This window comes from Seriola dumerili, unplaced genomic scaffold, assembly GCF_002260705.1.
Source record: "Seriola dumerili isolate Sdu_G_001 unplaced genomic scaffold, Sdu_1.0 BDQW01000378.1, whole genome shotgun sequence".
Taxonomy (NCBI): Eukaryota; Metazoa; Chordata; class Actinopteri; order Carangiformes; family Carangidae; genus Seriola; species Seriola dumerili.
In genome coordinates this window covers 689,467-702,654 of record NW_019174633.1, presented here as the reverse complement: position 1 = coordinate 702,654, position 13,188 = coordinate 689,467, and the positions used below count along the sequence as shown (strand labels likewise).

Sequence of the window (13,188 nt, the reverse complement as noted above, 5' to 3'; positions counted from 1 at the left end):
AATTGAGGATATGAGGACAGTCCATCTCAACAGTGTCTATTAGGGCTATATTTCAAAACTCTAAGTACAATGACAAATATTGCTGCCTAAGTCTAAATGGACAACGTTTTAGAACTATTTAAAAACAAACCATCATCAAGAATGAATTGTACTGATTCCATTAACATTGATTCTTTAACCTTCACTTAATTTAAGATCGTTTTTTTGTTTCTATATTACATAATTGAAAGTTTAAAAGGTCTTTTATTTGGCTATATTAACAGAATTTTGAAATGTAGCCTAAATGGGAATCTGCAACTGACCCTCGACAGATTCTTTGTATTTAAAAACAATTAAAATGGATTCCTTAGACAAGTGTGTAATGAGCCACTAATTCCACTAGAAATGATTACTTCCAAACAGTTAAAGAAATTAACGATCAACAATGCAAAAAAGCCAGAGGGGGGTAAAAAGGGTCAGAGAAAAAAAATCCAGCAACATAAACAAAAATTCAAATGAAAAAGAACAAAAAAAGGACGCCAACTTCTCGTCTCTAACCCATCTAAAAGCCGCTTTGGTTGGTTGGTTGGTTGGTTGGTTGGTTGGATGGATGGGTGGGTGGGTGGGTGGGTGGTTGGTTGGTTGGTTGGTTGGTTGGAGCAACAAAGTAGGGGTGGGGGAGGGGGGTTTGCGGTCAAATCTCAAAAACCAGTTCAGATTTTCAGTTCCGAATTTGCTCTCTCGTATAAAGTCCGGTGTAGGAAAAGACCAAACCAAAGACAAAACGGACAATTACTTTTGTCGGGCTGCTTAAAGCAAGAGCTGCCGTGGTAGACAGGCGGTAGTCAGGGCGACACGTTAAGGGTGGCGAGTCCGCTTCAGTACTGTCGGTATGGGTGCTCCCGGTAAGGCGTCTTGGCACCTCTGGAGGGGGGAGGGGCCTTCCCTGGGCCTAATTGCTGGGTCCCGTTCCAGTCATCCTGGCCTGGAGAGGACAGAAAAACAAACAAACATATGATTCGATATGGATTCAAACCTCCTCAAGATTTAGTACAGACAAAAAAATGTACTAGCAGGCTTTAAAGCCCAGTGGAAACAAACAAAAATCACGTTTACATTGAGTGTTTGTTATGCAACAGCACTACACAGTTAGCAGGGCTATGCTTTGTGCTGCCTGCACGATAACACAAACTAAAACGGGGACCCACTCGTTAAAACCTTACGAGTGATCCAAAACTCCACAGGGAACCTTTAGAGTTACCAGTTATTGGCGTTAACTCTAAAATCTGGTTGCTCTTTAATCCTGCTCCAATGGAAAGTCACACATTGGGGCACACCAATATTTTTTGCCTCAGTTTAATTTGACAACTTCAGGGTAGTAAAGACAAGCAACCACCAACCAACCAGTAAATGTAAATTCACTCATAGCACCAAGCAGGTTTTTGGTCGTATTCTTAGCAGACTTTTTATATTCAGCAGCTTCCGTAAAAGTATAAATTGGCTCATGTTCGTTGACAGCGAAAAAAAATAATTTTCTTACCATATGACTCATATGAGTCTGTGGTCTCTCCGTGTCCGTAGTCGTAGTATTCTGGCTCTCTGATGGTCAGAAACAGGGGGAGAAGAAGAAAAATCACTTTTAATCTTCGAAAAACATCAAGTAGCTGCTGACTGTAATGTCTAGGGGGATGATAATTGGCTTCCACGAATAAGATCAAAGCTTGGCTCTCTAGCATGGAACATCTGAGTCCCAGCTGCCATCCGAACCATGAAACATGAAGCACCATCAATGCCGAGTTTGTGCAGAGTGGCTAAAAAGTATTTCTGTTGCACTCAAATCCCATCTCGAGCGAAACTAGCAACCAGGCGATGTGTGTGCACTTTGTGAGAAGCAGGTGAAAACCAAAGAGACATCTGATTCACTCACGCCTGCGGCTGACTGTAATAGCTGTCGTATGACTCGTAGGCCGCGTCTGTGTAGCTCTCATCGTAGCCCTGAAGAGGGAAGGAAACAGAGAAACAGAGTGAGATTTAAGGAGAGGCTTATTCATGAATCATGAATGTCAAGATGTCCCCAAAGTACTACACAAGTACTACAGCAGACACACTCTCCCCTTATGTTTCGAGCATCTGAAATCACTTATTCCTGCGATGATGGACGAGCAGCTAACAGGGTGCCCAAAACTATCATGGAGACGGGTGCTGAAGAGGTCAGACTGAGCTACATCAACCTCAGAGCATCATATTGTGACAGGAAAACTCATCTTTTGGCTGTTAAACCACATATTCCTTGAATGTTTTATCATTTCTAATGGCTACCATATCAAATTTACAGGTTTAAAGAGATATTTTACTCTGCATAATAACAGTAACCTTTAATATAACTGTGCTGAGGAGAGCAACATACAAATTAAATGGATAAATGAAAACTACCCTCCACTGGCAGTTTTACTTACATATTCGTCGTAGCTCTCTGGGGCTGTAGCAGGGGTGTGCTGGTGGGGCGGTGGAGGCGCCATCCTCTGTGGAGGTCCGGCAGCTGGGGGCCTGGCGCGGGGTGCCGCAGCTCCCCTGGAGGGTGCTGCGGGGAGTCCTCCTCGGCCTCCTGGTGCACCCCTCACTGCGCCACCCCTGCCTGGGCCGCCTCGAGTCACACCTCCCCTGGCAGAAGCGCCGCGAGGAGGCATCCCCCTTCCCCTGAAGAAAAGAACACGGAGTTATCACTGTAGTCTTCTTCTAAAAAGGAACAGTTTGATATCGTGGGAAATTGATGGGAAATACACACAAGTTAGATGAGAACAGTGGCACCACTCTCATATCTGTATACTACATTAGTTAGCTTAGCATGTAGACAAAGGGGAATATGCATACCTGCAGCCAGTTAACACAGTTTAGCATAAAGACTAGAGAAACAGGAAAACAGCTAGCCTGACACTGCTAAAGCTAACAAATTAACAGGTTATATCTTGTTTGTTTAAGTAATGTGTTAGTTAGTGAGCTTTAAAAGGTGCCAGTAGAACCAAGCTAGCCGTTTCCCCCTGTTTCCAGTCTTTATGCTAAGCTATGCTAACAGGCTTCTGGCTCCAGCTGTGTATTTACCGTACGACATGACAGTGGAATTGATTAACTAATGTACACCTTGTCACATTTTTAACAGGAAACTAAGCAAGAACTGACAATCTTTGAGCAGCCATTGGTTTGGATCCCTTGTTATTCCTTTAACTTGCTGTGTGAATTTCATTAATGCACAGATACAGGCTACGTCCACACTAATACGTTTTCCATTTTAAAACAGCGCATCTATCCAGACACAGAAATAATCTCCCTCCTGACTATCACACCTGAAAACTCATACATACATGACCATTCATGTACACTGGGCATGTGCGAGCAAGCGTAAACAGGATGCAGATCGTCTGCTCTGCAGTTGATTGGTTGAAAAAAATACTACGAACTAAAGACAGCTGCAGTGATCAAACGCTTGTATTTAATTTTTCCATGTCGTATTCACCACTGGTAGTCAAGGTTGATAAGAGCGATCAGGGAGCGTCCGGGGGCGTGTATGTCATCGCTTCCACAGGTCTCTGCACGTCCATACAACAACGTTATAGGAAAAACGTAGCCAAAGAGATGCGTTTTAAAATAAAAAAAAAATAGTATTTTGGACGTTGCCATGGTAGTAGAGGAACAGCAGGGTCTTTGTGTTACCTCGGTGACCCAGCAGCTGTTATGTGAGAAACCCTGTATGTGTGTGCGTGCACCTCCCTCACCTGTGTGCTCCAGCAGGGGGGACTCCGCGGCCCCTGACCGGCATGCCCCCTCGGCCTCGGGCTCCGTGCTCCTGGCCTCCGTTCAGGTAGCTCATCTCCATGAACTGCTCTTGGCAGATATCATCCATCATATCCTGCACGCACCCACAAAGGAGAGGAAAATAAAAACAGAGAGAGAGGATGAGAAACAAGAGCACATGACATGGGAACAGTGAAGCCACGCAGATGAAAGAGAGAGAAGAAGAAAAAGAGGCAGCATGGAAGAAAGGGTGATGAATAAAACAGTGAAACACAATTACAGAGCTGCTCAAAACACGGCATCTTCCTAATGGCTAACAGAGCAAGTGGAAGAAGAAGTCTCAGCACCAGTGAGTCAGAGTGTGAAGAGAGAAGGGGGGTCGTGGATGTGGGAGGTTGGAGCCCATCCATCCACACTCCCTGGCTTCCTGTGCCTCTCCATCATGCACAAAATGTAAATCACTTCTCCCTGCACTTCTTGACAAGTCTGCTACGACTGCATCAACAGTTACCTCACTCTATCCGGGAAAAACAATAAGTTGGGGTGGATTACTGTGGCTGCCTGCCTGAGTAGCACAAATCCCGCAACACAATCCGCCGCCTTTCTTCGGGGAGCAATCACAAGAGCCGCACTGTGACCCAATCAATTCTTTTTCATAAATCAGTCCCTGGACTTGGAATAGTGATGGAGCTCTAATGATGGTGAAAAGGAGGAGGAGGAAAAAAAATGCAGATAGCAGAATATGCTGCACATACTGCAGCTTTCAATTTTTCTGCAGCAAAAGCAGGAAAACACAAACCATTTTTCTGATTACAAATTCATCTCAGGCCAGGAGCACAGCGACTGCAGCTGCATTTAACAAGGTGACATGTCTGTACCCACCAAGGTATTTAGATCAATGAGGTTTCTTTAGATTTAGATTGTGTTTTTTTAAAGTGTCAGTGTTGAGAAAACTAACAAGCAATGCAAGTCATCCACACAGGCTCTGACTTTGCACATACATTAGTAGACATACAGGCACACAGATATGAAGAGGATGAGGAAGAACAAAAGAGTAAGAGCCTGTAGAAAAAAGACTGAGAAGTGCAGGTGATACATAAAACATTTCTCCAACAAATCACATCCACCCATCTACTGAGAAGCTGAGTCATTTATTAAAATATGTCTCGCTTCCAAATTACTGACGTCAGGCCTGAGATAACAGCCTCGAATCGTAAAGGCGGGTTCTGCTTTTTACATAACATAGCAAAACCCGACACCGCAGCTGGTTCATCAGCCCATTCATCTCGCCTCTGATCCAAATTATTCTTTCTTTTAAAAGAACCGTCCACACTAATTAAAAAATGTAAGGCTTCTCACAAACCCCTGGGCCTGTTGGCCTGCTCTGGCAAGAGCCTTTGTTAGAGCACTATGGGCTTCAGCTGGGCTTGACAGCAGACCGGGCATGCCCACGCTCAAGAAACCTCGCAGCATAAAACCAATAAAGCGAGTGTAGGCCGCGCAGGGTGAATATGCCCACATATCTGTCTAGGGGCTCTACATCTCCTGGCTGATTCCCCACAGTCCCAGAAGAATGAGACTCAGGTAAAGGAACAGTGATGGACGGACAGACAGACGTGCAGACAAGTCACGTCTGCCTCTTTCAAAACAGATCCCACTGTATTGCTGTTAAGAAGACCCGTCATTATACCGGCTTATCTTGTTCATACCGAACCAAATGAAGCTGGCATATTGGCACGCCAGCGGTCAGAGGTATGACATGTAACAACAGCGTCAGCATCCTGTCCCGCCATGCTGGCTCTCCCCTTTTTAAACAGATGGTGATCCAGCTTTGTGACTACCTTTGGTGGCGGCTAATTGCTGGAAAAACACCCCCCGCTCTCATTTCATGTTCATAGCTTACATACAGAACTGCGAGGCGGAATAACAGCACAACAGTCCCAACCTTGAACAGGCAGTGTGAAAGGGGCTGCTGAAGGCAACCCAATTCCTTCTCTAAGGCTGATTGCTGTACGTGCCTGGACTTTGCCATCAGGTCTGTTTGTTCCAGGTAAACACCCACTCCATCTCCTCCATCTGTCCTACTGTGCCCCCCCCCAAAAAAATCTTTGCTAACTCACACACTGCGACTGCTCACCTTTCTGAAAGGCACACCCTCAGTCAGTCAGCCAGTAACCCAAAAATAATTTCAGCAGGGCTGCTCTCACTGACGGAGTACTCCACTTTCAGTTCCCTAATGTTCCCCAGCAATTAGACTTGTCACTGTCGTGTGAATTTGAGTATGAAATAGTGTTCTGTTGTTAAATTAAAACTGTAACAAGAAAACTGTATTGTGCGAGATATCTTCTCTGCAGGTGGAAAAACTATGACTTTACAAACTAAACAGACATGTGTGGCTTTTGTGTTGGGGCTGAAATGAGTGAAATGTGACATGTCACTAATCGTGTAAAGATACCAAATATTCCGCAATTGTTTTTTCTCATGCAACGAATCAATCATTTGGAGGGTTTCGGCTGCTGATTGGACAAAACAAGATGCAGAACTTTAGGCTTCAGCAGACTGTAAGATTGATACCCAATAGTGAAAACAATAGCTAGCTGCAGCCCTAGTTTCATTTATAGGGTGACGCTGTCAACTCATCTGTTAGCAGACTGACAATTTGCTGTTACATTTCTCTGCACTGAGCAGGCAGGCAAATAAACTGGAGAATAAAAAGACACAAACAAGTCATTAGCAACATCATACTCACAGGAAACAGGAACTTCTTGACCTCCTCCATGGCGTGGGCCATGCGCAGGTAGGCCTCGGGCACGGGGGCAAACACCTCGATGAACACGTGCAGCTCCATAGACAAGTGCGCGTACTTGGGCTCGCCGCCTTTCCTCAGCCCCTCCTCCTGAAACAAGGGCACAGGAGTATCCGCGAGTCAAAGAGAGCACACGCCTAACTCTGAGATTTAATGAATTATGCAAGAAGTAATCTCATTTCATTCACCTCAGAGGGCATCGGGCATAGGTGTGGTATTCCCTGTCTTTATGAAGTTTAATAATCACATCAGACTGGCAGATAACAGGTTTAGTGGGCTATCCTGAAGGTTCCTGGAACAGATGTGCGGTGCGTGGATGCCCTTGGCGTTACATTTAGGTTCAACCAAGCTATCCTGCAAGTTGACGCCATCTGGGCTCACTGCCTGCCACCCTTCTCAAGTACAGGCCAGATGTGTTATGGCTTTAAGTATCCTTCTCACAGGTGTGTAACACCAGATGTGTGTGTGTGTGTGTGTGTGTGTGTGTGTGTGTGTGTGTGTGTGTGTGTGTGCGCGTGTGTGTTGTACCTTGGCTTTGTCTCTCATGGATCCCTTGCCGAGCACAGAGATCTTGGCTCCAGTCTCTTCCTGAAGACGTTTGATTGTATTGCCCTGAGGTCCCAAAATCTTCCCCACGAAATTGAACTAATAACAAAACAAAGCGGAACAAAATTAGTGTGACAATCACAGCAGAGGCGAGTTTAACGCCGAGAGAGTGAAGGCACAATCACTGGCCGGGGTCGTGTTGTGCATACTGGAGCCTTTAAGTAGTAGATTTACCAGAGAGGGTCAATATGAGCCCTGGAGTGACTTACTATTCACTACAATCGTCCGAGCACTGAGCCAGAACTGACTTGCGATCAAAAGCTGCAATTTTTACCTCCTCAATCTTTGAACAACGTAATTACTGTGTGTATGATGTGTCCTACAATTAGCTGTCACTGCCAAACACATTTAGCAAAAAAGAAAAAAGAAAATGCCCCCGAGGAAGCAATTCCTCCCGGAGTTGCAAAAGTGGCTGTTGCAATCTGAATACGCTCATTAGCTTTGTCGTTCCTGACACAGCGGAGTGATGTACAAATTAAACCTTAAGTCTGGGAGATCAGACGGCTGTGTTACCCCAACAGACCAGACTCCTACATCATATTGATCTGATGCTCGGGAGGGGGCAGCGTATATGGATCTTACTTTAGCTCGTTATTTCAGTTCAGGCTGTGTTGTCTATCAACTTTTATTAACGTCGGGAAGTAAACAGGATCCTAACAGTTACGCAACACAATATAAGCTTGTCAATCATAAACCATCATCCTTAAGTCAATGATGTGGATCAATGCACCTGAAGTTATATGATAAAGAAAAGTAAGACTGAACAGAAGAGAGGATCCAATCTCCTGAATGACACTGAAATATAAAGATATCCTAACCATAGTAATGTTAACATTTTGATCCTTTCAGTGATATTTTAAAACATGCCGGTATCAGCTGTAATTATACTCTGGAGCTTAAAGATCGAGGTTGAGAGGAGTAATTTGAGACTCCCAAGTAACCCCATGGCTTTGTATAATTGAAACCCGGCTGCAGGATAAATTAAATCAAGAGGGGTTCACACTGAAAACGAGGACAGAGGAGGAAGGAGAGGGAAGGAAAAAAAAAAAAAAAAAAAAACAGGGGCACAGAAAGCTCACCTTCGGGTACTGTTTGACAGGTATGAGAACTCGCTCCTTAAGTTTGATGTTCTTTGTTGTGAAAAGGTCCAGGTATGCTTCTGCCTCCTTTTTAGTCTCGCCTTTCTGGATTCTATCAATTTCTAAAAAGGGGAAAGGGATTGTTTTAGGCAAAGTGTTCACGCAATCAGACAGGATTCAAAGTGACAAAGCACATTATCATCATGAGGTGGATTTATGTGCACTTACATTACCCAAGTAAGCAGCAATTTTGGTGATTTGCAGTTAAAGCTGTGGAACTGTCTGCGTGAACACGAGGCTAAACTGGTTGAAACTTTACATCTTCAGACACAGATTTAACTGATGAATCTCAGACATCGTAAAATAAATATTCACTTTCACTATTCACTCTTTTTTTTTTTTTTTTTTTTTTTTTTTTTTTTAAAACAAACATCTTTAATTCTTTTGACTCACAAATCACCAAATCAATGTTAAGTGACTGCCAAACAACACTGCTTACAGATGAATAAAAGATGATAATCAAGTGTTTGTGATGCGTTTCATTTGCACTTTCTTGTGCTGAATGAAGAGTTTGTTGATTCAGCCATTAAAGCGACTATTGTGACAATTGATAGAATTATTTCAGCCATTTTTCAAGCAAAAAAAATTACAAACATCCACTGGTTGCAGCTTCCTCAGTATGGAAGTGTGTTGTAAACTGAATATCTGGATTTTTAACTACTGAGTGGACAAAACAAGACATTTGAACACACCGCTTTGATGTGAGGAGTTGTAATCTCACCATTTTGCCCATTCATACACTAAAACTTGTGTTCAATAACTGAGAAAATAATTTTCAGACTACTCAATAATCCAGATCATAATCCTAGTTCTGAACCTTTCAAACCATGATATGAGAAATTAGTTTTCACGGGTACATTTTTGAGAAGTAACCACCAGCTCTTCCCTACACCTTCTATCACCTCATCCATGTGACACGGCACCAACAGCAGCATCTCAAACCGCCTCCTCTCTCCTGGCCATGGCAACCCCGGAGCCCGCCATGTGCAAACATGTCAGCTACACTACAGTCTACCAGCTACAGATTGGAGAGAGGCAATGGGTTGGGGGGGGGGCTCGGTAGATGTTTTGCTGAGGGAACCTGCAACACACTGACACACTTTGTCGTTCTGCATCATTCTTACACTCAGTTTCAGAGATGTAGCCTAGATACTGCACATCCTGTTAGACAAAAGACAAAAGAGACCAACTTAACCTTTAGCAGAGCTACCTGAGAAACTTGAGAATGCAGAAAATGACTGACTTACAGCCACTGGGAGAGCACATGGGCAACAACACAGTTTATGGGAGCCAGTCTGTGATGCCCTAATGGTGCTTTGTGTATTTTTTATTTACTTTAGTATGACTATTGCCCTTTATGTCCTATGGTACTTCGTGGTATATCATCCCACAGTCTCGCTACAGGATATCACTACAAAAATCATATTCTGTGACATTAATAGTGCGGCTCCTCTACAAATATCAGGATATGGCATTGACCACCACAATATCTGAAAGACTGAATACCAGATGAAGCCTCCAGCACAGCTACGAGACAACAGCCCTGGAGCTGCCAAGTCTGCAGTCTCTTGCTCAAGGACACTTCAGCAGCGGCCGACACTCGCAGCGGGACGTGAAGGTCTCCATCACCGCTGCCAGGCCGCCTCTCGGCTCTTAAGTGGCGGCGTGACCCCGGTCGCCGGATACTGGCGCACATTTGAAAAAGCTGCTGCGCAACGCAAGCTGTGAGACAATGAGCTCAACAGGAACTCGGCACCGAAAACAAACACACCTATTGTCTAAAGGAGTCTTAATTGTTAAGTTTAAACCCGACACAAGCCTCTTTATTACTGAAGAAAGGAGATTAGAGACGCCGCAGCTGCACAAGAGGAAACGGAAATTACTCGGAAGAATACCTGAAAGTGAGTCTCCTGTGGTGTCTTATCAGCTTTAGGCTATTTAAAATTTCAGACACAGACTCATTAACTAGCAACTAATTAACTCCTACATGAACCAATGTATCACAACTACTCATAACCGACATATAAAAGCACTTAATGTGAGTGTTGCGTTTGTGGGGCAGTCCACGTCCCGTCCACACACACATGGCGCTTAAAGCGTGGAGGTGTGCGTTTGAAGGTGCGTTCACGAGCAGTATACGTGGCCCTTCTTTAAGTCAAAACATAAACCGCATAGTGAGAGTCAACATAAAACACAAGGAAACACTACTTTACCTGCGTTTAAAAGTTTCATGGCGTGCGTAAACGACGAGTCCAGGCTGTCCTTCTCCGCCAGCAGCTCGGGGAGGTATTTGTCGTCGTTCTCCATTTTGAGTTTAGAGGGGGGGAGTCAGTTTCGGTGCAACAAAAAAAAAAAAGCGTGAAAAAACCCCCAACAATGATAGAAAAAAAAGTAGTCCAGTTATGTAACTACGGAGTGCCGCGTATCCTCTGTGCAGACGGCGCTTTGCATGTGGCTACCGGGTGTCTCTGCGAAAGACGAGTCCGCTACTTTGCGTGTTTGTGGCTTCCCCAACCGGCTGGCTCCGTCTTTTCAGCAGCGCTGCCTGGATGGAAATGGGAGAACAAAAGCGGTGAGAGACTGGAGAATAGTGATCCGACTCAAGCCGACGGAAGTGAGCTCAGAAGGACGTAGTTCTCCGGACTGACGCCGCCTACTGTGTGCTGTGTGAATGTGCGCCGCCTCCAGTAGAGATAACCCCACTGTATGATTTACGATAGTGGTAATATGGTAACATACGGTATAGGTGGTAATATGGTGCCACTATATTGCTGTAAACAGTTTTGTATATAATATAAGGTAGAATTAACAAGGTAAACATATTTTTGTTATGGAACTGAATAGGAATATCCATTATTTATCTGAGATAATCTAGAAACCTCTGGAGTCAGCTCTATAGTGTAGGTAATGTCAGATTTATTTTGTCACTTATACCAATTGATACAGTTATATCAGTGCTGTAATCTTCATCTTTGAATGGCTTTTTAATTTGAAAGTTACAGGGTATATTCTCAGGAAAGAATAAGTCTGGCATTACAAACTAAACTAAAGATGTGAATTGTTATGCACTAGACATTTTCCCATCAAGTATTCTTTAACTGATGTGAATAGGATAATGATGATGACACATCTACAGTGTTTAATTTGTTGTTATGATTTCAGTTCAGGCAGTCTTCAGTTCCCCCTAAGTTGTGGGTACTCTCATTCCAGGCTCTCTACTGCCCCTTAGTGGCGGTGCTGATCATGACAAAGAGCGGACCAAATGCTGCTGAAATTAGGTCCATCAGAAGAAGCCTGTTCTTAGTCTAATCCCCCATTTTGCTCTCCACTTCTATTGATTTAAAAACACTTTTGTGCAAGTGAAAAGCACAGTGAGGAGAGTGTCTGGAACAGACCCCTCGAGGATTGATTCCTCTGATTGAGATGGTGGTAATGAACCTGTCATGCCATTCAGTGGAGCACGAGGGGTCATAGGTTAGAGCTGGCCTAATGCATACAAAGCAAGAGCAGACCATTTCCTGTATATTGGGTTGCTAAGCATATACAGTAGTATGCATTATCTGCAGGCGGATGCTCTTTGAACAAACAGCAAAAACTGCAGGTCATTTGTCAGTCCGCTGCCGGAGTGAAAACTATTACGATCGACCGCAGGTGTACCCAGGCATGCATCTGCTCAAAACAAATGAAGGCAAAAATTGTCTGCAATAAACACTTATGGGAGGCCGAAGACCCGCTCTAACTATCAGCGTTCAGCGTGATCTATCTCTGACCATTACAGTGTTATTAGTGTTGGGGGTTGCAAGGTTGTCCTGACTCCTCTTGTCATTGACAGAATGGATAGCCTGTGAGCTGAATTTCAATTGGCTCATAAAAGGAAGAGTTACTTCTCTTGGCAGGTGGAGGAGTTCCAATCCGATAGCTCGCGCTCTTGCCTTCTGCTTGTGCGGACTTCCCCTGTCCCCTAACATACAGAGCCACAGTCTGGGGTAAACAGGGGCAGATGGAAGGGGGTAAACACTGGGGTTAGGCTTATATAAGTCACTGTGATTCCAGATCTTTGCATCTGACAATTTTTCATGCCCCAAAGATTCCAAGAAGTGGCAAGGATTCAGTTTCCCTGTACAGTTTTATCCATGTTAGAGCGGAGGAGCCTGCAGAACAGCATGTAGAGCATCTTGGGACTCTGAAATGCCACAAAAAGCCAAACTAATGAATTTCTTAGCAGCTCCTTTTGGCAGGTTTCACTGCAATTTTTACAAACTGCAGTACAAGACAGAGTCTACAGCCATAGCACAGGTCTGTGTGGCTGTACTTTGACCCAATGCTAACGTCAGTATGCTAAAATGCCTGTATAAGGTTTACCGTGTTCACCCTCTTGGTTTTGTGTGTTAGCATGCTAACATTTGCTAATAAGCACTAAACACTAAATATGGCTGAGGCTTTTTTTTTCCGGCAGGTTGCCAGTCCATCTATATGTTGAGATTTTACTGGATAAGTGAAAAATTTGACCTGCCGACAGAGCTTAATGAAAGGTCAAGACAGCAGCAAAGTCAGTAGTATTCATCCTCTGGGGACCACGAATGTCTGAACAGAATTTCACAGCAATCCAATTACGTAGATGTTGATATATTTCAGTCTGGACTGGTGGTGAGAGTTGTAGACCAAGTGACCGACATTCCCATCCCACACACTGCTCAGACACCTGAAATTAAACAAATATAAATAAATACTTATCGACTAAATGCGATCATAGTGGAAACCATCACATCAGGAGGCGGCAGAAATTACATGATCTTCAATTTTAATCGACAGACTTTTGTCTCCACAGTATCTTTCTGCAATCTCATATATCAATTCACGAGAGCAAAC

The 13,188-nt window shown here is 44.0% G+C and overlaps 1 protein-coding gene across 1 annotated transcript; it reads right to left on the bottom strand.

The window, feature by feature from the left end:
* Positions 1-600: 600 nt before the first annotated feature.
* LOC111233200 (KH domain-containing, RNA-binding, signal transduction-associated protein 1-like) lies at positions 601-10,944 on the bottom strand. Its single transcript, XM_022760960.1, has 9 exons — positions 10,533-10,944; positions 8,260-8,381; positions 7,103-7,219; positions 6,518-6,664; positions 3,750-3,883; positions 2,436-2,676; positions 1,907-1,974; positions 1,520-1,578; positions 601-964 (listed from the first exon to the last, which is right to left on the bottom strand). Exons 1-9 carry the CDS (start codon positions 10,624-10,626, stop codon positions 858-860), a joined length of 1,089 nt encoding a protein of 362 aa, XP_022616681.1. The 5' UTR covers positions 10,627-10,944; the 3' UTR covers positions 601-857.
* Between the last annotated feature and the right edge of the window lie 2,244 nt (positions 10,945-13,188).